Source organism: Mus musculus, chromosome 15 (assembly GCF_000001635.26).
Source record: "Mus musculus strain C57BL/6J chromosome 15, GRCm38.p6 C57BL/6J".
NCBI lineage: Eukaryota > Metazoa > Chordata > Mammalia > Rodentia > Muridae > Mus > Mus musculus.
Window position 1 is genome coordinate 80,065,528 of NC_000081.6, and position 22,919 is coordinate 80,088,446.

Below are 22,919 nucleotides of genomic sequence, written 5' to 3' on the forward strand. Positions count from 1 at the left end.
GCGCTGGAGAAATGGTTCAGGAGTTTCCAGCACCAATGCTCTTCTGGAGGACTCAGGTTTAATTCTTGCATTCAAATAGTAGCAGACAACCGGCTATAACGCCAGTTCCTGAGGGTCGGACGCCCCCTTCTGGCCTTCTTGATCACTGCATGCATGCAGTACACCTATATACAGATAAAACACCCAACCGTATAAAATACCAAAACCAACAACAAAAATCTTTGTTGTTGTTGGGTGTTTTTGTTTGTTTGTTTTTTGAGACAGGGTTTCTCTGTGTAGCCCTGGCTGTCCTGGAACTCTCACTTTGTAGACCAGGCTGGCCTCCAGCTCAGAAATCCGCCTCTGCCTCCCGAGTGCTGGGATTAAAGGCGTTGCCACCATGCCCAGCTCCAGAAAGCTTTAATAAAATAAAATAATATCGTTTCAGACCCTCACATCTCCCTGTGTTCTGTCACTGGTGAGCATGATTACAATTCAGTTTTCAAATTTCAGGTTGGTTTTTGTTTGGTGAATTTGGTTTTTTCAAGACAGGGTTTCTCTGTGTAGCCCTGGATGGCCTGGAACTTGCTATAAAGGTACACACTTCCACCACACCCAGCTAATTTTAGGCTTTTTTTTTTTTTTTAAAGACAAGGTCACACTATGTAGCCTTAGCTGGCTCTATTTGCTATGTAGACCAGGCTAGCCTCAGAGATCCTCCTGCCTCTATCTCCCAGGTGCTGGGATTAAAGGTGTATGCCACCATGTTTGGCCTATTTTAGATACCGCCCCCGCCCCCCAACTGGGGGGTCACTGGGTCTCATGTAGTCCAGAACTGGCCTTGAGCTCCTGTTCCTCTTGCCTCCACTTCCTGTGTGCTGGGATTACAGGTGTGGGAAACCACAGTGAGCTACAGGGCTGTATTTACCCCACAGCAAGTGGCAAATGCTACTAACCTGGGATCCCGCCTCCCACCAGGGATCAGACATTAGCCGGCCCAGCTCTGCTACATCAAAGCTAATAGCAGTGTTCTCTCTAGAGACCTCCAGAGTAGCCACCTCTGTCCCTCCTAAGCCCATCCTTTGTCATCTGCACCCTATTCCCCTCCCAACCTTCTTCAGCCTATCCTCCACCAGTAGCCCCTAAATCTTTCAAAACTTAAAAGAGGAGCTGGAGAGATGGCTCAATGGTTACCACCCACATCATGGTGTCAAAGCACCTGCAACTCCAGTTCTAGGGCACCTAGCGCCCTCTTCTGGCCTCCACTGGCACCACCATGCACATGAGGCGCAGACAAACACACAGGAAAAACACGCACATACAAACAAAAAACAAAAAAAAAAAAAACAAACAAAACAAAACAAAAAACCCTAACCAATGAATCCTGCCAGCCTGACCTTCCCAGCCTCAGGTCTCTGCCTGATCTATGCCTTCTCTGGGACTGGTCCAGGCACTGTGTCTGCTTCCTAACTCTCATCATCCATTTCCTAGGCAAGGCACCTTCTCTGGGAGACCCCAACAACCACTGCTGTATCTTCCCATGAAGTGCTTTCCGCACCACTCCCCCCCAAACACCAGGGTGTCCTCGCTGTGGAGGGTGGTGACCCTTTGTGGACAGGGTTTCTTGTTGTCTCTCAGGACCTATATCCCAGCATTCAGTGCAGGCCCAGAATGTAGATGTTCAATAATGCATAGGATTGGTAAATCATGGCTTCCATAGAAGGTTACAAAAGACTCAAGCTGTGGTCACTTGTACCCATGGAAGGCCTGTAATGATGATCTAGGAGGGAAGGGAGAGGGGACCCAACCCACCTGCCAAGTATCTCCAGAACATAGCTTCCCTCTTCCCTCCTTCCAGCCCCACGTCTAGCCTCTGCCTATCCCTTCTCACAGCAACCTCTTGCCCCAGGGTTTGTGGGGAGCAATTAAGAGGAATTCCTGGCCAGGAGTCAGAGGTGGCGCCCCGGCAGGCTGGCAGGATACAACAATAAGCATATGCCAGGACTGTTCCAAATTCCATCTCCCACAGCCCTGTGCAGAGCTGCCACGTGGGACCAAGAGTGATGGGAGCACCCCCAAAGCAGGGGGACACTTGGGGCATTGTACGGGGGTAAAGAAGACAGGCAAGTGCAGAATGCAGCAGAGGAAGGAAATTACAACCCCAGCAAGAGGCAGGCAAAATGTGGGTGTCGGTCTGTAATCATACACCAGCAACCAGGGAAAGGGCAAGCCCCCAAAGCGCTGATTAATATGAGGCCCATAGGAAAACTTCTGGCTGAGCCGAGAAAGTTCTGGGTGCCCTGGTCCTCAATGAGACAAGAACTACCCCTAGCCCTGTCTGTGCCTGGGACCCCACTTATTCAGAGATGTCTACAAGAGGGCTCTAGAATGTTCAGTCATTCTTCATGCAGTAGCAAGAAGGGTACAGGCATAGTGGTGCAAACCTTTAAATGCCAGCACTTGGAAGGATCTCTGTAAGTTCAAGGCCAGCCTTGGTTTGCACCTCAAGTTTCAGGACAGTCAGGACTACATAGTGAGATTCTATCTCAGAATGAAACAAAAATAAACAAAAAAATGTAAAGGAGAGAAAGGGGCTCAGGAGATGGCTCTGGGGTTAAGAGCAATAGTTGTTTTCTCAGCAGACCCAGGTTTAGTTCCCAGCATCCACATGGTAACCCACAGCCGCCTGTAACTCCAGTCCCAGGATATCTGATGCCTATGTCTGGCCTCCTCAGGCACCAGGCATGTACAAACTGAATATATATATGCAGGCAGGCAAACACTCATATAATAAAAATAAATTTTGAAAGAAAGAAAGAAAGAAAGAAAGGAAGAAAGAAAGGAAGAAAGAGAGAGAGAGAGAGGCAGGAGGTGGACCAGTTAAGATCACTTGCTGGTTGTGAAGAGGACCTAGGTTCGGTTCCTGGCATGCACGTCATGGCTCACAAACATCTGTGACCCCAGTTCTAGGGATCCAGTGCCTTCTTCAGTCCTCCCTGAGCACCAGTCATGCACATGGTACAATACATACATGTAGGCAAAACACTCATACATAACATTTCAAAAAGGAAAAAGAAAAAGAAAGAGAGAAAGAAAGAGAGAAAGAAAGAAAGAAGAGGAAAGGAAAGAAAAAAGAAAAGAAAAGAAGAGGAGAGGAGAGGAGAGGAGAGGAGAGGAGAGGAGAGGAAAGGAAAGGAAAGGAAAGGAAAGGAAAGGAAAGGAAAGGAAAGGAAAGGGGGGCTGGAGTGATGGCTCAGTGGTTAAGAGCACCAGCTGCTCTTCTGAAGGTTCTGAGTTCAAATTCCGGCAACCACATGGTGGCTCACAGCCATCTGTAACAGGATCCGATGCCCTCTTCTGGTGTTTGATGACGGCTACAGTGTACTTTACTGTGCACTTATATACATAAAATAAATAAGTAAATTTAAAAAAAAAAAAAGAAGAAGGGGCTGGAGAGATGGCTCAGTGGTTAAGAACACTGACTGCTCTTCCAGCGGTCCTGAGTTCAATTCCCAGCAATCACATGGAGGCTCACAACCATCTGTAATGGGATCTTCTGGCATGCAGACATATATGCAGATAGAGCACTTGTGTATAAAATAAATAAATAAAATCTTTTAAAAAAAAGAAAGAAAAGAAAGCAAGAAAGGAAGGAAGGAAGGAAGGAAGGAAGGAAGAGAAGGAGGAGGAGGAGGAAGGGGAGGAGGAGGAAGAGGAGAAAGGTCCCAACGGGGAGAAGTCATGTCTGAGCTTGTGAAAGATTCCCTTCTGGTCTCTGGGACACGCCCTTGTCCTTGTCACTCCCCCTGGGTCTGGTCCAGGTGTGATTGGTTCAGACAACAGCCCCTTCCCAGCTGTCAGCACCCAAGCTGTCACCAATGCCTGCACTAGTGTGCCTGGCTTGCCACCATTGTTCCTCCCCCACTTGCAGTGTCGCCCCAGAACATCAATGCCTTTGAAAAATTATTATTTTTTAATTATTTTATTTCTATGTTATGTGTACAGGCGTTTTGCCTGTGTGTATGTCTGTGCAGTGTGTGCATACAGTGCCTACAGAATCCAGAAGTCATCAGATCCCCTGGACCTGGAGTCACAGACAGATGTGAGCAACCATGTGAGTGCTAGGAATGGAACCAGGGTCCTATGGAAGAGCAACCAGTGCTCTGAACCAAGTCCTTTCAACCAGACTATCCCAGAAAGGACCATTGACTGCTGGACTGTTTCCCATTCTATCTCTGAGAACTTCAAGACTCAAACATTCTCCGAAGCTTGCTTTGCTCCTTTCCTGACCTTTCAGCTACGAGCAAGTCTAAAAGCTCAGACAAGAATTAGAGCAAAGCCAGGCAGTGGTGGCACACACCTTTAATCCCAGCACTTGGGAGGCAGAGGCAGGCAGATTTCTGAGTTCGAGGCCAGCCTGGTCTACAGAGTCAGTTCCAGAACAGCCAGGGCTACACAGAGAAACCCTGTCTGGAAAAACAAACAAACAAGACAAAACATAAAGATCTAGAACAACAGAAATCTGGGGACTGGGATTTGGAATGCAAGGCCCTTAGAAGCTGAAACCCTTCCAATCCTAATTCCCTGTGTTCCAGGCCGGAGTCCCCGAGCTTCCCACCATGCAGACTAATGTGCTGCAGCGAGACAGGGCATGCGCTGGTAGGGAACATCAGGCCAGTACCTTGAGCCTGGCCTGCAAACAGGATGGGACAGGAAAGAGACAGGGCATTTGTGAGCAAAACCAGGGTGCTGGAGGCCTCTCCTCCTCACTCGAGAGGCCAGGAGAGATACAGGAGAGAAGAGCAGATGCCAAAGGGTTGGCGGAGGGTGTGTGGTCACCGGGGGTGGCGGGATCTTTCCCCTGGAATTTTCTCCTGGCAGGAAAGGCCCACCCTCCTAGGAATGGAAAACAATCCCTGGCATCTGGCCCCTGAGGCTACTTGGTTTCTGACAATCCACCATTATTATCCTGCCTGCCTCACCCTAGACTGATGCAGAGGGAAAACCAAGACAGACAGGAAGGCAGGGTCTCTGGCTAAATTCAGAATCTGACTCAGCCTCTGGAAGACTCCAGTTATCTCTATCCCTGACTATACAATGTGAAAACTGGGAGAGGAACTGGAGAGATGGCTCACTGGCTGCTCTTCCACAGGGTTAATTCCCAGCACCCACATGAAGGCTCAAAACCATCTGTAATTCCAGTGCAAGGGGACCCAGTTCCTTCTTCTGGTCTCTTCAGAAATCAAGAACATCTATGCTGAACAGATATACATACATACATACATACATACATACATACATACAGGCAAAACATTCATAAAATGAAAAAAGAAAAAAATTGCAGCCTTTAATCCCAGCACTTGGGAGGCAGAGGCAGGCAAGTCTCTAGTTCAAGGCCACCCTAGTATACAGAGCACCCTAGGACAGCCAGGGTGACATAGAGAAACCTTGGCCAAAAAAGGAGGAGGAGGAGGAGGAGGAGGAGGAGGAGAGGAAGAGGAAGAGGAAGAGAAAGAGGAAAAGGAGAAAAAAAGAAAGAAAGAAAGAAAGAAAGAAAGAAAGAAAGAAAGAGAAAGAAAGAGAGAAAGAAAAAGAGGTTAAGCAAAAAACAAAACAAAAGGACAATAAATCTTTTTTTTTCTTTAATAGAAAAGAACTTAGTAAAACAAACAAACAAACAAAGTCAGAAACAGATCTGGTGCGCCCCTGGCAGGGCAGGTGGGAATTAAGACCAGAGAGGGCAGCAGTTTGCCCCAAGTGTGCCAGCATGCTTCTGCTCTTTGCAGTTTGTTTTTGCTTAGAGGTTGTTTTGTTTGTTTGTTTGTTTGTTTTGTTAGCTACATCTCATTTCTCTTTATTTTGAGGCAGGTTCTCATCTAGCCCAGGCTGGACTTGAACTCCATATCATGTTGATCTGATCTCCAGCTACTACCTTCCAGGTGTGGCAGTTTGACTGTAGTATGCCACAATACCCAACCCATTTTTCTCTTATTGTTCCTTACTTGCCTTCAGGACACCTCCTCCAGGAAGCCCCCATGCCTCACCCCTGGGTCCCTTTGCCCCTCACACCTTTGCCATTCCTCCCATGGTTCCTTGCGACCCCGTAATGAAGTCCAAACTCCCTCCTGTTTCTGTTCATGCCTGAGTCCCATGTGACTGGGGGTTCACCATCTCTCCCTAGTTCCCTCTGTCTATTCCTGGGGTCCCCCTCTCTCTCCTCCCCCTCTGACCAGCTCCCCCAAGAGTCCTCCCTGCAGCCCTTCTGGAGTCTCACCTGGTATCTCTCTCGAGCCCTAAGCTCAGTATACAGCACTTCTGCTTTCCCTGGGGTTGGGGTGTGTGTGCCTGGAGCCATTTGTAGCTCTGTCCGCTGGGTCTTACATTGGGCCTGAGACCAAGGTCCAAGGGTTCAGTCACTTGCTCAAGGTCACACAGTAGGTCCCAGAGCTGGGAATGGGGCCTTTTCCAGGAAGGGAGGAAGAGGAAACAAACTCCATAGCCCTGGGAGTCTCAGGGCACGTGAGCTGGAGATGGCTTAATCTAACCCTCTCCTCCAAGGTCCAGAAGCCACGCCCCACGGCCCCCAGTCACACAGACACACTGAGATGCAGGCCTGTCCTGAGCCTCAGCCACCGTCCCCACCCCAACCCCTCACCCCAGGCTGGGTTGGGAGAGCACTCTGCTGCCCAAGCCATTTTCAGTTCATCTTTTCCTAATTTTGCTCTGAGGAAGTCGCTGCGGCTGGGCGCTTTCCTCTTCTCTCACGCACTCCCAGAGGCTTCTTGGTCCACTCCCATGTCTGTCTCTCAAAGCTTGGAGCATGATGACCAAAACAGAGCAGGACGACAGAGTGACAGTGAGCAGGCTGGAGGCAGGTGCTAGCAATGGGAGAGAAGAGGACACAGTGCAGGGAACAGTCTAGGGAGTGGACACGCCCCTTCGTTTCCTTGCACGAAGGCGCTGAAGCACAGTTAGCTTGCCAAAGCTTAGGGCAGGAACAATACCTCATCAGCTACCTTATGCATGCCTCTGTCCACAAGTCTTTCAGAGGACTTTTTGTGGGGTACAAGAGCAATCAGGCAGATAGCCCTAACTCCAGGAGCTGGTGTGTGGCTGGAACCCTGAGCCAGTGTGGTGACACGGAGACTGGCATCACACAAGGTGAAAGAACCCAGAGAGCAGAGGCCCACTGGTAACTCTGAAGCAGTGGGCATTCAAGCAGGCTTCAGGAGGAGGGGCCGCTAAGGAGTCAGCAGGGTGAACCCCTTTCCCAGTGTGGAAGAGGGAAATCATCCACGCAAGAGAACAGCCTGTGCCAGAGCTGTAGGGCGTGAGCTGTTTGCTTCCCTCCCCAGGTGCATGAGCCCAAGAGAGACTGGTACCCACTCAGGCCTTGGTCTCTGCTATGAATGAGACTGGGGTCCCCTTAGCACCTGCCTCCCCACATATGAAAAGTAAATGGGACAGCATGAGACATAAGCCAAGTGTGGCCTACCAGGCAGGGGTTTCCCCACCACTCAGCTCATCCTGGTTTGGAAGAGGGCCCTGTGTGGACTGAGATGTCGAGTCTGGATCTGGGCGGGGAGGTGGTGACTCCTAGTTCCCACCGCTGGCTTTCTGCCTGCTGTCTATTTTTATTATAGTTACTATTAAGGGTGTGTGTGTGTGTGGTAGGAGGGGGCATGCTACAATGCACAGATGGTGGTCAGAGGACAACTTGCAGTACTTGGTTCTCTGCTGGCTTGTGATAGAGGATCAGAAGTCCTAGGTCTTCCTCAGCTACATAAGGGGCTAGCTTGGGCTACATGACTATCTTAAGCAAACAAAACCCAGCAACAACAACACAACAACAACAACAAAAACCCTAACTCATCCAGGCTGATGAACTTAAACACACAGTAGGTACTTTATTTGACCATCTGTTTCTGAGTACCTACTATGTGCCTGCACAAATTGCTCTGAGACAGCCCAGCCTACAGGTGGAGGCCACACCGGACAGGACAAGCAGCAGGGACAAGCTGCAGAAGGCACTAAGGTAGCTTCAGGCTGCTGTGACCAGAGTACAGTGTCCAGGGAAGATGGAAAGGTGGTTCTGTGTCAGAGCTTCCTGACTGCACAGTACTCATTCCACTGAGTTTTATTTTGCCAAGTGGAGGGCCTAGGCTAGCCCTGCCTAAGACTGCTAAGTGCCGCCTCTAGTTTTGTGAATCAAATCAAAAGGTCTGGGTCATAGCTGGGCATGGTGGTATGTGCCTGGAGTTCCCTAGCACTTGGGAAGCTGATGCAGAAAGATCAGGATTCATGGCTAGACTGGGCTACATAGTGAGATCCAGGCCAGCCTGGGTAACCCCACCTGAAAATAGAAATCTTTGGGGTGCAAGACTGAGCATAGCTGTTCACTAGGCCTCATTGGGGGCATTAGCTTGGTTCTCACAGCCCTGCTTCTCCAGACCAGAAAAAAAGTCTTACAAGACTGTTCAGGCATCCAGCAAATATTCACAGACCTGGAATGGGGCTAAGGGGCATTCCATGAGCCCAACACATAGTAGGTGCTTCATAAATGTTGGCATAGGAAAAAATGTGAACCGCCGGGCGTGGTGGTACACGCCTTTAATTCCAGCACTTGGGAGGCAGAGGCAGGCGAATCTGAGTTCGAGGCCAGCCTGGTCTACAGAGTGAGTTCCAGGACAGCCACAGCTACACAGAGAAGCCCTGTCTTGAAAAAACAAAACAAAAAAACAAAAAACAAACAAACAAACAAGTGACCCATGGTAGGCCTTTCAGCCAGGAGGGCCTTGCCTTAGAGGAAAAGAGCAATAAAGCCCTTACAGGGAAGAGACCCTGGAAGCCTGGGTCTGACTTCCTGCTCTATGCCTTGGCTTCTAGAAACAAAGTCTTTTGCCAGCACTCAGTGTTTTTCTGAAACACTGTTTCAGAAAAACAAAACAGAACAGACAAAAAGAACAGCACATACCTAGCTGCACTGCTGTTTTCAATTGGATAGAGCTGCTGAGATTCCCCCAGTGCAAGACCCAAAGACTGAGGTCAGTGGCGAGCCGGAACCAGCAGCTCTCCAGCAGAAGGGCCCCGGGCCCAGACCTTCCATGGATGAACGGGTGACTGGCTTGGTTGTTTAACGCACCTTAGTGGTGCTGTTCTGGTATGGAGAAAGGTGGGTGGTGTCAGGGTCAAAGTGCATATACTGTGCACATGGGGACTGCTGTCCCTTTGCTTGGATTATCATCTGTGGAATGACAGGATAAACCTGCAGAAGCACAGGTCAGCCACTGTCACCTAGCACCCTGTGTCATGTCCCAGGCTGGGCGCTGGCCAGGCAACCCGCTGGAGGAGCCAAGTGGCAAGTGGATGGTGGCTGGAGGGATGGGGAAGTGGTTGCTTCGGCTATCTTTAGCACCTTCCCTCAGCCTTTGACTCTGCCAGGCTGAGTAGAACAGAGGGAATCAGGGCCACTTCTCCATAATCACATGAAACCAGTGACCTGGAGCCACTCGGGGACCCACTGTTGTATCTGACTCCTCACTGCCTGTCGTCAGGGATAAGCACTCCATCACCCCCATCTGTGAAGGAGGTATAGCCCATAGATGAACTTAGGGAAGGGAAAGGACAGGATTCAAGGGACTGCAGAAATACTGGGAACCACCCCTCTACCCCTCATGGAGCCTTAGTGGTCCTGCTTGTTTTAGACAGTGGACACAGTAGTCAGGTGCTTAGCTTAACCTCCTGAGGCAGCAACTGCCTTCAGCTTCCCTACTCCAAGGAATGAGCTTCTCTACCTCAGACTCCTATCGGCTGTAAGGATCACACATGCTCAGAAGCAAACCTTCCTCTGTGACTAGGGAATAGCAGGGGTAGGGACTGAAGCCCAGCCAGAGGTGTGAAACACTAGGGGCTCACCAGGCAGGCTGCCTCCCCTACCCAACCCCCAGGAGCCAGACCAGGTTTGACAGCTGCTTCTAGCATCGTGATCTTTATGATGCCTGGGCTCAGTCCCAGCAGTGCCCACCCCACAGCTGGTCAGTGGGTACCTTCTCCCGACCTCAGCTCTGCATCTGTATCACTGTGGGGTAGTAAGGAACCCATGTCAAGGAGTGGCCCTAAGGATTCTGAGTGTGAAGACCTCAGGCTAGACTGGAGAGAAGGAACTATGAGGCTCTTGGGAGTCGGCCAGCCGCTGGATCAAGGACCAGGCCCTTGTTAGAGGCTTCAGTAGAGGGAAGGGTGGTAGAGGGATCGCAAAACCAGACCAGACAAGTAGCTGCTTGCTGAGAACTGGCAGAATATGGGGTTTCCTGTACTAAGGAAGGAGGCAGCCTGGGGCCATGGCCACCCCAGCAAGACTGTCACCAGGATCCAGGTTATAGCACTGAGGCGAGCCCAGGTGGCAGGCCTAGCCAGGGCTGCCTGCCTCTTTGGGCAGTCGTGCCTTTTAAGGCAATTGCAACCCCACTAGTACTTCCCTGTGTTCCCACTTGCTCAGATTCTCAGCAGGTATTTTTTTTCCCCCAAGATTGGAACTCCTTTTGTCACCACGGGGTTCCAGTGAGGCCTGTCTGGGGGTTCTGGTGAGAAGAATATGCCACAGGCACCGGAGGCACACCCTCTGGGACTTACATGGGAAGGGTGGGGAGAGGCAATGACTCAGCCCAGTCCAGCAACTTGCAGAAATGCTGGGTCTCCCACCCTGGTACAGATGCTGTACTTCACAAAATTTGAGCTACTGTGTACCAAGCTCTGATCAAGGGAACCTGCAGTTGGCTTTTTCAGCTCTCCTCCCTCAGGAGCTGGGACCAGAGCCCAAGATATCTGTCCACAGAGCCTCTTCACTTGCTACTTCCTAAGAAAATGTCAGAGCTTCACCCTGTCTTTTGCTCAGGCCCCCATCACTGGACAGCCTGTTACTTGGACTTCTCTGCATTTATAACCTGCCTCCCCACACAAGTTCCTGAGATAAGCAGCTTCAGGACGGTCTTTCCAGTACTCCAGCAATGGCACTAGTGTACAGTGAGCACCAGACTCTGAAGACTAACCAGGCCTTGCCTGTATCTTAGGGCTGCCATCTTGGGCTAGGGCCAGCATTCAGACATCCTAACATCCACAAGGTGGCTCAACTTCATTTGTCTTCCTCTTCTGCCTCTGCATCCATGCAGGTGATTAAATGTAAACACACCAAGAACTATTCTGAGAGGCAGCAGGGTGTATATTTCCAGCACTTGAAGAGTCCCAGCTGGTATACAACCACCTGGGCTACATGTGGTCCTAACCTGGAGAATGTTGCTCTGGGGGTCTGATACTGGCCACACTAATGGGCAATCTTTCAATGCCTCCTTCAGACCTAAGAGGTCCCTAAAAGAGCCCAAGCCTGGGGTCAAGATATTGTGAGAATGCAACTGAGTGTTGCTGGGTTTTCACCATGTATGTGCTACACCCACCCCCTGGTGGCCCACGCCTGAAGTACAGCCTAAATTGCCAAACAGCATCAACAGCTAGCACTGATCCACCTCTGCAGACCTCCAAAGCCTCTTCCCATGTAGGGTTGCAGCACTATTATGAAAGGCCAGAGGCTCATGAGCAGCCTTTAATCTGATGTAGACAATGTTATACCAATCTATACATCTTCAAGTTGCTGATCATCACCCGATTTAGCATCAATCCCACTTTCACTGGGTTGCAGGGTCAAACCCCAGACTCATACTATCTGGATTGGATGCAAGCTCCTATTAGAGCCTCAGAGCCAAACCAAGCTGTTCTAAGGAGGGTTGGCCTATTAAATGGTAATACTAGATAGAGAGCAAGCCAACTATAAACCATCAGGTAGATCAAACCCAACCTTTTGCACGTTTTAGCAGGCCTAGGGCCTAATCAATAATACCTAAGAAACAGAGACCCAAACTCTGTACAGACTGGGAGGGGATACAGAAGCTGTGACAGATACATTAGGGACACATTACTCTTCAGTAGCCCCAACAATTGCTTTAGGCATTGCATTGCAAACCTGTCAGTTTCATTCAACAACTCAAATGTTGCTAAACTAGGCTCTTCAGTTCTTAGTGGCTACCAGGCTGGCCACTGCTCTTAAAGAAATGTGGAGCCGGGCGTGGTGGCGCACACCTTTAATCCCAGCACTTGGGAGGCAGACGGATTTCTGAATTCGAGGCCAGCCTGGTCTACAGAGTGAGTTCCAGGACAGCCCGGGCTATACAGAGAAACCCTGTCTTGAAAAACCAAAAAAAAAAAAAAAAAAAAAAAGAAATGTGGGAAAACCAGTGTGAGTAGAAATATTTTATTGGTGAGACCCCACCATCTGCACAAAGTGGTCCTGGAATCAAGCTCCTTCCTCCTTGGCAATGCGATCTTTCTTGAGTGGTCCCTGTAGAGGAGAAACAGAGGAGTTTCATTAGTTCTGAACATAGCCAAGGAGGCAAACAAAGACCAGGCACCCCAGCCCAGGTAGGTCCTTACCATAAATGCTTTCTTCTCCTCCATGGTCTGGAAGCGACCATGGCCAAATTTGGAGGTGGTGTCAATGAACTTCAGGTCAATCTTCTCCAGGGCCCGACGTTTGGTCTGAACCAGCAAGGACTATGGGCCAAAAAGAATGCTTAGCAGCTGACAAGCAGCGTTCAAATACTTAGCACCCGCTCAAACAGCCACCACACTGACACAGAACAGAGTGGGTAAAAGGCTAATGCAAAGTCCACCCTTCCCCAGGATTTCAATACCCAGACAGGCCAATTTCCGCATAGCTCAAGGCCTGTGATCCCCCATGCCCAGAATGACTGGTTAGAGCCCAGGATCAGTCTCACCTTACGAAGAGTAAGTACTCGCTTCTTGGTCCCCACCACACAGCCTTTGAGCATGATGAAGTCATTGGTCACCTCACCATAATGCACAAAGCCACCCTAAGGAATCATAGAAAGCCATTGGTCAGTGAGGGCAGTTAGCTGTATCAGAGGCAACTAAGATCAACAGGGCTGTTCTCAGAAGGAAGGCAACAGGGAATAATTCCTCAGTCTCTCTCGGGCGCTGTGCCCAGCGCACATTCCAGAGCCTCATCACAGAACAGCTGATTCTGACATCTTTCACCAACCCCACCTAGTGGACTCAGCTAGTTGCTGTGCAGAGGCACGCATGGCAGGTCCTGTCCCAGATATATCCTAAGGCTCAGCCCCCAGCACTCACCAGTGGGTTGATGCTCTTGTCAGACAAGTCATAGTCAGTAGATGCATTGTTCTTGATCAGTTTGCCATCCTTGATGAGGTAGCCTTGACCAATCTTGTAAATCTGCACATGAGAGTCAACAACTGAGAAGTCAGTCCTGAGAACCAGCATCCAAAGTCAGGTAGAAACCCTGAATGTCAGTGACTGGCCTGTTACCCAAATCAGCATAAAGTGGGAGGTCTATAATTGTGTTTTCCCATGTAATGGGCCAGATTAAAACACTATTTGCTGGAACTCTGTTCTAGAACTTGGGACAAAGGTAAGCGGCTCCTCTTTTACAGTTACCAAGCATCTTTTTTTTTTTTTTTTTTTGGTTTTTCGAGACAGGGTTTCTCTGTGCAGCCCTGGCTGTCCTGGAACTCACTCTGTAGACCAGGCTGGCCTTGAACTTAGAAATCCACCTTCCTCTGCCTCCTAAGTGCTGGGATTAAGGCGTGCGCCACCACCGCCCGGCCATTACCAAGCATCTTAAACTACTAAATCTAGGTATGGTAGCAACTCAGGCCTGTAATCCTAATAATCCTGAGGCAGACACAGGACTGCTACAACTCCAAGGCAGCGCATGCTATGCTGCTGTTATCTCAAAATGCATAAAAACTGCTTATAGAGATGGAGAGATAGATGGCTCAGTGATTAAGAGCACTAACTGCTCTTCCAGAGGTCCTGAGTTCAATTCCCAGCAACCACATGGTAGAGCTCTCAACCATCTGTACAGGGATCTGATGCCCTCAGTGGTGTCAGGAAATAGCTACAGTATACTCAAATTTTTTTAAACTACTTATAATTGAACCTTTAAAAATTTCCAACAATAACAACAAAAATTTCCTGGGAAAGGGTTAGGGCATTAATTAAACCTGGGTTAGGCAGTGTCATGGATTCCTAGGACTGACTGTTCTATGAACCCAATACCCTCTCTCATTTGCAGGATCCCCAATCAGCCTTACCTTCTTGTTAATCTCTGTTCGGTGATGGTAGCCTTTCTGCCCAGCTCGAGCCACAGAGAAGGCAACACGGGCAGGGTGCCAGGCTCCAATACAGGCAACTTTGCGCAAACCTCGATGGGTCTTTCGGGGCAGTTTCTTTGTATGCCAACGACTGGTTACCCCTGGAAAGAATGTTAACTTCATGGGGCTGGGCACGTTCCTGTCCCTTCCCAATGAGTACTCAAAATACCTGTGATTAGTTCACTGATTACAAAATTATCTAACAATGGGTAAATCTGAATATCAGAATTCAATCCCAACCCCACATTCCTGTCCTATTTTAAAATCAGACTGGATGGTTGTCTGCCTAAATAGTTATTTGCAGCTTCATGTGTCACTATGTGGCCAGAGGTTGCCATGTGTTTATTGGTTTGAGGCAGATATGTACTCTAGGGAGCCCAATTTGTCCTTCATGGCCACCTGGCATTAAGGGTGAGGTCAACTGACTGGGTCCACATATTTGAGGTGTTACTCCTTTTCTTAGCTCATTCTCTAAAAGCTGGTCAACTTGACCAGCTGACTGCTGTTCCCAGAAGGCAGGCAGGCAAGGAAACGCTGCCACCGCATCACTTGGTGCTGTGTCCAGTGTACGTTCCAGGGTCTCACATTATCACCCACAAACTACAGCAAAGCTTACCTTTGTACCCTTTGCCTTTTGTCACGCCAATGACATCAATCATCTCATCCTGCCCAAACACCTGGTTCACAGGAACCTGCTGCTCCAGCCGCTCTCGGGCCCAGTCGAGCTTCTCAGCCACAGTGCCTCCATTCACCTGGATCTCCATCAAGTGTGCCTTCTTCTGGCGTAGAGGAAGCAGACGCATCTAAAAGAAGCAGATGAAGCTTATATCAGGCTGGTGGCAAATGGACTAGAAAGTAAATCACCAGAAGCTCAAAGCCAATAGACCTGACTTTGCCAGTGGTTGGTGGACTCATGCATGAGCTACTAAATGGTTCCTAACTAGCAATGTGTTTAGAAAACAGAATACTTGGCCCAATCTCACACCATCATTTCAGATTAGTCAGATAGAGCACAGTAAGACCATCTAGAGAAGCAAGCCTCAGTGTCACAGTGCCCTCTGCTGGTTGATTTAAGACACCAGAAATGTCTCTAATCCCCTCGGATCACAAAATGCCTGCAAAATGCCCCAAACCTTAGGTGCTTACCTGAGTGTGGGCAATGATGCGGATGACCTGGCAGTACTTCTTCATGCTGTTGAAGTCCTTCTCCAGCTGCTTCTTGCCTGTGTCATCCTGCCATTTCTTACAGTACTTGGTGAAAGCCTTCTTCTTAGACTTGTGCCTTCAGGAGCAGAGCACAGTTGGGGGAGGGGCCCGGTGCAGGCCTTCATCACCCTTGCAACAGGTGAGAGGAAGGCAGACTGGCACCATTTGGGGATGGGGCTCATTGCCGGCTTCTAAGGAGCCTTTTCCACCGGCAAGCGGAGCCTGGATGAAGCTCATCGGGCAGAGCCGAGCGGAGCTGAGCAGAGGTCCACAGGTTAATATAAGCCACAAATATACACAACACACAACTCTTGCTCCAGGGCACCAGAACATCCCTTTATCTGGGGGCACATCTCATAGTAGTGGAAGTCAGGGGCTCAGGCCAGAGGCAGGGGACCTATCTAGTACAGACAAGGCCAGCATCCAAGCCTCAAAGGATTACCTCACACTAAGGCCCAGATGCAGGATGTCTTGTTTTCCAGCTTCCCTGCCACTTCAGTGTCAAAGCAACTCTAACACTTCTGCTAACCAGGACTGACCAGCACCCTCAAGGGTTAACAGTCAGCTTTTGGTTCAAAAAACCTTTGATCCAACTTCCTTCACTTTACATCCCAGCTCAGAGTGTCCCTTACTTCTAAGGGAACCCAAGAGCCTCTTACCAGTTCTTATAGAAGCGCCTTTTACACTCATCGCTGATGTGCTCAGCAAATACAGTCTTGAAGGTCCGGAGGCCTCGTGGGGTCTCAACATATCCCACAATGCCCACAACCACCATTGGGGGAGTTTCCACAATGGTCACAGCCTCCACGACTTCTTTCTTGTTCACCTCTGTGAAGACAAACAGGCATAAGCTTCAGTGGGAGCACAAATACCCCAGCACATACAAGCATCCATTTAGACAGAATGGCTGTCTCCGCATCAGAATACTGGGCCTTCCAGGACTGCTCTTCAGAACTGCGGGCTCTCCAACTGCAGCTTTTAACAATTGAGCCAAAGTTTCTAACCTCCACTTACTTTGCAAGGCTGCTAACAGGCACCATGCCAGGTGGTGACTATCACCACTGAAGTAGCAAAATGCCATGTGCTATCTAGACTGTCTCAAAGAGGAGCTTTATCACTAGTCTGGTTTCATGTCCAGAATACACTTGTTAAATGTGTCTACCTTTTCAGAGTACCTAGGGTTGATAACAGGCACTGGCATGGAAACAACCAACTACCCCAACAGGACTCTGCACAGGAATCTGTGTTAAATTTCGCTAGGCCAAAACACTTCTAGGCTCCCTTAGTGTGGGCACTACCACACTAAGTCAGGCTTTGTTCTAGACTTACCACAAAGCACCCCAGGATGAAGCTATTGTGCTCCTTTGGGAATTTACTGTAACTACAGGCAAAATTACACACAGCCCAAGTTGGACAAGGAAGTACTGTACATACTAGATCCTGGCCTGTCAACTTCCCGGACGATGTGGGTCATGCCAGCCTTGTAACCCAGAAAGGCTGTGAGGTGAACGGGCTTGGAAGCGTCATCCTTAGGGAAGCTCTTCACTTTCCCACGATGCCGGCTGCTGCGCTTGCGAGGCAGGAAGCCCAAGGACCCATGCCTGGGAGCTGAGAATTTCCTGTGAGACTGAGGTAAAGGGAGAGATCACAACATTGCTCTCAGTCTTCCAATCAAGCCCAAAGGAGGGTTCCACATTTAAAGGAATTGTATCAGAGGACAGACTGCAATAAGACTTCAGCTTAATGCTTTTAGTTTCCATGCCTTTCAAACACAAAACAGCTTAGTTATACTAAAACCTCGATGGGTGAACTTTCAAGAGTATCCCATGTGACTAAATGGCAACATGGCGTATCAAGATGGAGTCTAATGCAAGTCGGCCTCAAACACTCCCTCCTAAAGCCAAATCAGAACTTGACATTCAGCACAGAGTTTCTGTCCGCCCGTCAAAAGGTTCATCATTTGTGGCTTCTGAGAACTCTAGAGATGCACCTTCCACTCTTATAACATTCCAAAATGGAGACCCGACCCGATTTGCCAAATTTCTCCACTTAACCAATGCATTCCTAAAGACCTGGGCCATCCCTACCAGACTGACCACTACCCTCGAATTAAGCACAAAACAGCCCATTCCATAAGTCCCTTAGGATTACGCTGATATCAAATGGGTCGCACACAGGCCCAGGCCGGTCCCACACACATCCTCCGTAAGGCCGTTAAGGTCCCTGAATTTCCGGACGGTCGCGGCCCTCACATCGATCCCCTATTACATCCTTTCAGGATTGGCGAGCCAGGGATGGCGCCGATGGGAGGTGAATACAAGCCAGGCCCACAGGAGACCAAGTTAGAAGGCAGCATGGCCATACGTACCATCTCGCCGCCACACGCCGCAGATAGAGAGCGACCAGGAGCCAGTGCAGGCTATATAAAGCCAAGTGATGGCTCCGCCCCCTGAGCGTGCGAACGTGTTGACGCATAGGCGTCGGGTCGAAGGGCGCGCATCGAATGTCATTTTACACACATTTTTCCCGCCCACTAGGATTGACAAATAGGGTCTACGGAGAATGATTGGGTTCAAGCTTAGCGAAACGCCTCGTCGACGCTGAGGTTTAGAATGTAAAGAACTACGGCGTTCTGCAGCAGCCAAATTTCATGATAATGAAGAAAAATGGAGGCATTGTGCTTCCTCTCACTTCTAGAACGGAATCACACAGGGCTAGTCCCACACAGCAACGAAAACAACGGCGTTGAAGCAGGCTTAGTGTGAGACAACTGACTGCGTTGTTCTCGTGAGCTCTTAAGATAGACTGAATGAAACTGCTCTTTTACCTAACCAGTGATTTTGATGTGATCACCAACATTGCTCTCAGTCTTCCAATCAAGCCATGCCTTTAATGCGCCATGATTTCGGGCACATCTCCCTCAAGTCCTGTCTCTGCCAATTCAGTCTCCAGATGTCATGTCCCGTTCATATTTTGTTCTTAATTTCAGATTTACAAATGTGTGAGGTTCCCCCCCCCCCGTGTGTACGAATGTGCGCCACGGGCGTGCGTGACATTTTCAGAAGTCAAACCGGGCTGGAGAGATGGCTCAGCAGTTAAGAACACCAACTGCACTTCCAGAGGTCCTGAGTTAAATTCCCAGTGACCACATGGTGGCTCATAGCCACCTGTACTGGGATTCGATGCCCTCTTCTGATGTGTCTGGAGACAGCGACAGTGTACTCATATACATAAAATAAAAATAAATCTTTAAAAAAAAATAAGGGCTTGAGAGATAGCTCAATGGTTAAGAGCACTGACTGTTCTTCCAGATATTCTGAGTTCAATTCCCAGCAACGATATTGTGGCCTATAACCATCTGTAATGGGATCAGGTGACCTCTATACTCATATATACACTAAATAAATAAATCTAAAAAAAAAAAAAAAAAAAGTCAAAATAGTGTCAGATCCCCCTGGACCGTTGTTAATGCTGTGAACTAGACCTGGGTCCCGTGGGATGACAAGTTTTCTTAACTTCTGAACCATCTCTCCAGATCAAGATTCTTAATGAATTTATTTTTCGAACAGCAACATAGGTTTATTAAAATTTAAAAAATAATTTCTGAAAGTGGAGGAGCGCCACTTAAGAATATCTTAAATAAGCTCTTTTTAATTTTATATTTATGAGTGCTTTCCTCATTTATGCACGTGCACCACATATGTGCAGTACCGGGGAGATTTGAAGAGAGTATGGAACCCTCTGGAACTGGAGTTACAGATGGTTGTTGTGCTGGGAACCAAACCTTGGTCCTCTGCAAGAGCCCTTAATTCCTAAGACGTCCCTCCAGTCCCAAAAGAAGAATTATTTTTTCTTCCTTTTTTTTTTTTTTTTTTTTTTTTTTAGACAGGGTTTTTCTGTGAAGCCTTGGCTGTCCTGGAACTCACTCTGTAGACCAGGCTCCAGGCTGCCCTCGAACTCAGAGATCTGCCTGCCTCTGCGTCCCAAGTGCTGGGATTAAAGGCGTGCGCCACCACCGTCCTGGCTTTCTTTTCTTTTCTTTTCTTTTTTTTTAAGATTTATTTCTTTTTTATTTAGGTGTGAACACTGTCACTGTCTTCAGACACACCAGAACAGGGCATTGGATTTCATTACAGATGGTTGTGAGCCACCATGTGGTTGCTGAAAATTGAACTCAGGACCTCTGGAAGAGCAGTCAATGCTCTTAACCACTGAGCCACCTCTCCAGCCCTTCTTTCCTTCCCTCTTTCTTTTTTTTTTTTTAATTTATCTATTTTTATTTTATGTGCATCAGTATTTTGTCTGCACATATGTCTGTGTGAGGCTGTCAGAGCTTGGAGTTACAGACAGTTGTAAGCTGCCATGTGTAAGATTTTGAGTAGGAGCCGGGCATGGTGGCACACACCTTTAGTCCCAGCACTTGGGAGGCACAGGTGAATTTTGAGACCAGCCTTGTCTACAAAATGAGTTCCAGGACAGCCAGGGCTACACAGAGAAACCCTGTCTTGAAAAACCAAGAAACAAACAAACACAACAACAACAAAAAGTAACACCAGCCTTTTGGGAATCAGGTTTTGATCTTTGATCCTGTTCTCTGTCCACAAATACTTCCTGGCCATGTGGCAGTTCTCAAGCTCTTTGGTTCTGTCCTGTCTTCAAGGCAGCCTCCTTTAACAATTTAGAATAAGGACAGGTAAGTTGGTGCAATTTTGGTAAGAGAGGCTGCAGGGTCAGTGGATCAAAGGTATCCTTGATTACTACATGAGACTAGGGAAAACTCATAAACTGATTCTAAAATATATTTAGAAAAAATCAAGTCGGGGCTGGAGAGATGGCTCAGTACTTAAGAGCACTGACTGCTCTTCCGAAGGTCCTGAGTTCAAATCCCAGAAACCACATGGTGGCTCACAACCATCTGTAATGAGATCTGATGCCCTCTTCTGGGGTGTCTGAAGACAGCTACAGTGTACTTACATGTAAGAAATAAATAAATCTTAAAAAAAAAAAAAGAAAAGAAAAGAAAAGAAAAGAAAAAATCAAGTCTTCAAGCCATGTATAGGGCCACATGTCTTTAATTTCAGCACTTAGGAGGCAGAGCAAGCAGATCTCTGTGAGTTCAAGGCCAACCTGATCTACGTAGGTAGTTATAAGTCAGACAAGGCTATATAATGAGACCCTGACTCAAATAAAATTTAAAATTAACGCCTTTAGAAAATTAGAACTGCCGGCCGGGCGTGGTGGCACACGCCTTTAATCCCAGCACTCCGGGGGCAGAGGCAGGCAGATTTCTGAGTTCGAGGCCAGCCTGGTCTACAAAGTAAGTTCCAGAACAGCCAGGGCTATACAGAGAAACCCTGTCTTGAAAAACCAAAAAAAAAAAAAAAAAGAAAGAAAGAAAGAAAGAAAGAAAAAAAAATTAGAACTTTGGGGCTAGAAATTTGGCTCAGTTGGTATAATATTTGCTTAGCCTGCATGAAGCCCTTCGTTTGATACAAAAGTCCAGGCATCTGGCATAGACCTTCTATTCTTTCTTCCCGAGAGAGACAAAATGGAACCAGGGAGATGCAGACCCACAGAACAGCCATAAAGAGAAAGCACAGACCTCTAGGTATTGTACCATAGCAACTTCTTCCCAGATGAAACATTCTGTCCTGCAAGGAGGTTCCTGAGACTCAGAAAGTAAGCAACTCACAAGTCTCAGGAAGTTCCTGAAGCTTACCAGATTCACAGGTTATATAAACTAAGAATTGCTGAAGAGAGACTTTTCTACCTATTGAGCTGCCTGGGTGCTGTGCAGAGAGCTCCAGGATTGCCAGTGAGCTTTTTGGTGCTGGAGTTAACTGTCCTTGAGCCATCCATGCTCCTATAGTAACTTCAATCAACTCATTGCTTCATCAAGTTAGACTTGATATGGAATCATTCTCTGGGCTGTCATTTATGTCATCTCTGGAGTGAAAGATATTTATTCACACTTTCCTACAGAAGTTCTCACACAACAGGTTCATGGATCATGACTGATCCATGATCAGGAGCAATGAGGCTGTTATTTGTTTGTTTGTTTGTTTTACATGTATGTGTCAGTGTTTGAACACGTGCACTTGAATGCAGGTACCCAAGGAGTCTGCAGGCAACAGATCCCTCTGGAGCTGTAGTTATAAGTTATGAGCCACCCAGCGTTACTACTAGGATCTGAACTTTGCCCCACCACAAGAGCAGTATTTGCTTTTAATCACTGGGCCCTCTCTCCAGTTGTATTAGTTAGGGTTTTACTGCTGTGAACAGACACCATGACCAAGGCAACTCTTATAAAGGACAACATTTAATTGGGGCTAGCTTACAGTTTCAGAGGTTCAGTCCATTATCAAGGTGGGAACATGGCAGCATCCAGGCAGGCATGGTGCAGGAGGAGGTGAGAGTTCCACCTCTTGTTCTGAAGGCATCTAGAAGAAGACTGGCTTCCGGGCAGCTAGCACAAAGGTATTAAAGCCCATGCTCAGAGTGACACACCTACTCCTACAAGGCCTAGTCTCAAGTACCTAAAAGGCTGACACTTGAACTTAAGTCTGAAGCAAGCCTTGAACTAATTCTCTAGTCTCCACCTCCCAAGTTCTAGGACTACAGCCAACCTGAGGAGGGTTACACAAGATATTGTGAAACTATGATCATTTGCCACGGTGCTTAATAACAAAGATGAAGTTAATCCGATGGGTGACCAGAGCTGCTGAAAGGATGTCCTCCCAGAAGTCTTTGCGGTTTAAGGTTACCACAGCCTCTGCGCAGGCTCGTGGCTCTTGTTCACTCATTGGCATTAGCATTTCAGCAGTTCCCAGAGCTTTAGGGACGGTGTGCCAGGAAGAAGGACCAGGACCCGACAGATATCACATATCTCTTTCACAGGGGCAGTTAGATAGGATGAATACATCCATCTGTAGCTGACTGACAAGGGCCCATCATATTGAGTGCTTGTGGGAGTCCAGTGGGTGGGTGTTAAGGCACCCAGATGGCTCCTTATATTCTGCTATATTCTTCACGAACTGGTCTATGCCTTAAATCCAACATTGGTAAGAACTCTGGGAGTTTCAGGCCAGTTTGGTCTACAAGTCCCAGGACAGCCAGTGTTGGACAGTGAGATCCTTTTTTTTGTTTGTTTGTTTGTTTGTTTTTGGAGACAGGGTTTCTCTGTGTAGCACTGGCTGTCCTGGAACTCACTCTGTAGACCAGGCTGGCCTTGAACTCAGAAATCTGCCTGCCTCTGCCTCCCAAGTGCTGGGATTAAAGGCATGTACCACCACCACCCAAGCGAGATCCAATTTTCAAAGTAGAAACAAAACAAAATGAAGACACTCACATTTGCTACCTGTGCAACTTTTTTTTTTTTTTTTTTTTTTTTTGGTTTTTCGAGACAGGGTTTCTCTGTGTAGTCCTGGCTGTCCTGGAACTCACTTTGTAGACCAGGCTGGCCTGGAACTCTTTTCTTTTCTTTTTTTTTTT

At 48.1% G+C, this 22,919-nt stretch overlaps 1 protein-coding gene and 3 non-coding genes across 5 annotated transcripts; all 4 read right to left on the reverse strand.

Moving 5' to 3' along the window:
- Nucleotides 1-12,253: 12,253 nt before the first annotated feature.
- Rpl3 (ribosomal protein L3) lies at nucleotides 12,254-17,879 on the reverse strand. 2 transcript variants are annotated; one of them, NM_013762.2, is made up of 10 exons: nucleotides 17,797-17,879; nucleotides 16,863-17,055; nucleotides 16,088-16,256; nucleotides 15,369-15,504; nucleotides 14,839-15,025; nucleotides 14,163-14,323; nucleotides 13,180-13,281; nucleotides 12,804-12,899; nucleotides 12,460-12,579; nucleotides 12,254-12,367 (listed from the first exon to the last, which is right to left on the reverse strand). In NM_013762.2, exons 1-10 carry the CDS (start codon nucleotides 17,797-17,799, stop codon nucleotides 12,323-12,325), a joined length of 1,212 nt encoding a protein of 403 aa, NP_038790.2. In that variant the 5' UTR covers nucleotides 17,800-17,879; the 3' UTR covers nucleotides 12,254-12,322. The 2 variants fall into 2 exon arrangements, with proteins under 2 accessions (NP_038790.2, XP_006521099.1); XM_006521036.2 differs by having other exon boundaries at nucleotides 12,265-12,367; nucleotides 15,369-15,684; nucleotides 17,797-17,861.
- On the reverse strand, nucleotides 12,976-13,052 carry Snord83b (small nucleolar RNA, C/D box 83B). Its single transcript, NR_028282.1, has one exon. It is a non-coding gene; the product is annotated as a small nucleolar RNA, C/D box 83B (small nucleolar RNA).
- Nucleotides 15,505-15,559, reverse strand: LOC115488570. The gene has a single exon (XR_003951711.1). It is a non-coding gene; the product is annotated as a small nucleolar RNA U82P (small nucleolar RNA).
- On the reverse strand, nucleotides 17,332-17,379 carry Snord43 (small nucleolar RNA, C/D box 43). The gene has a single exon (NR_028281.1). It is a non-coding gene; the product is annotated as a small nucleolar RNA, C/D box 43 (small nucleolar RNA).
- Nucleotides 17,880-22,919: the final 5,040 nt, after the last annotated feature.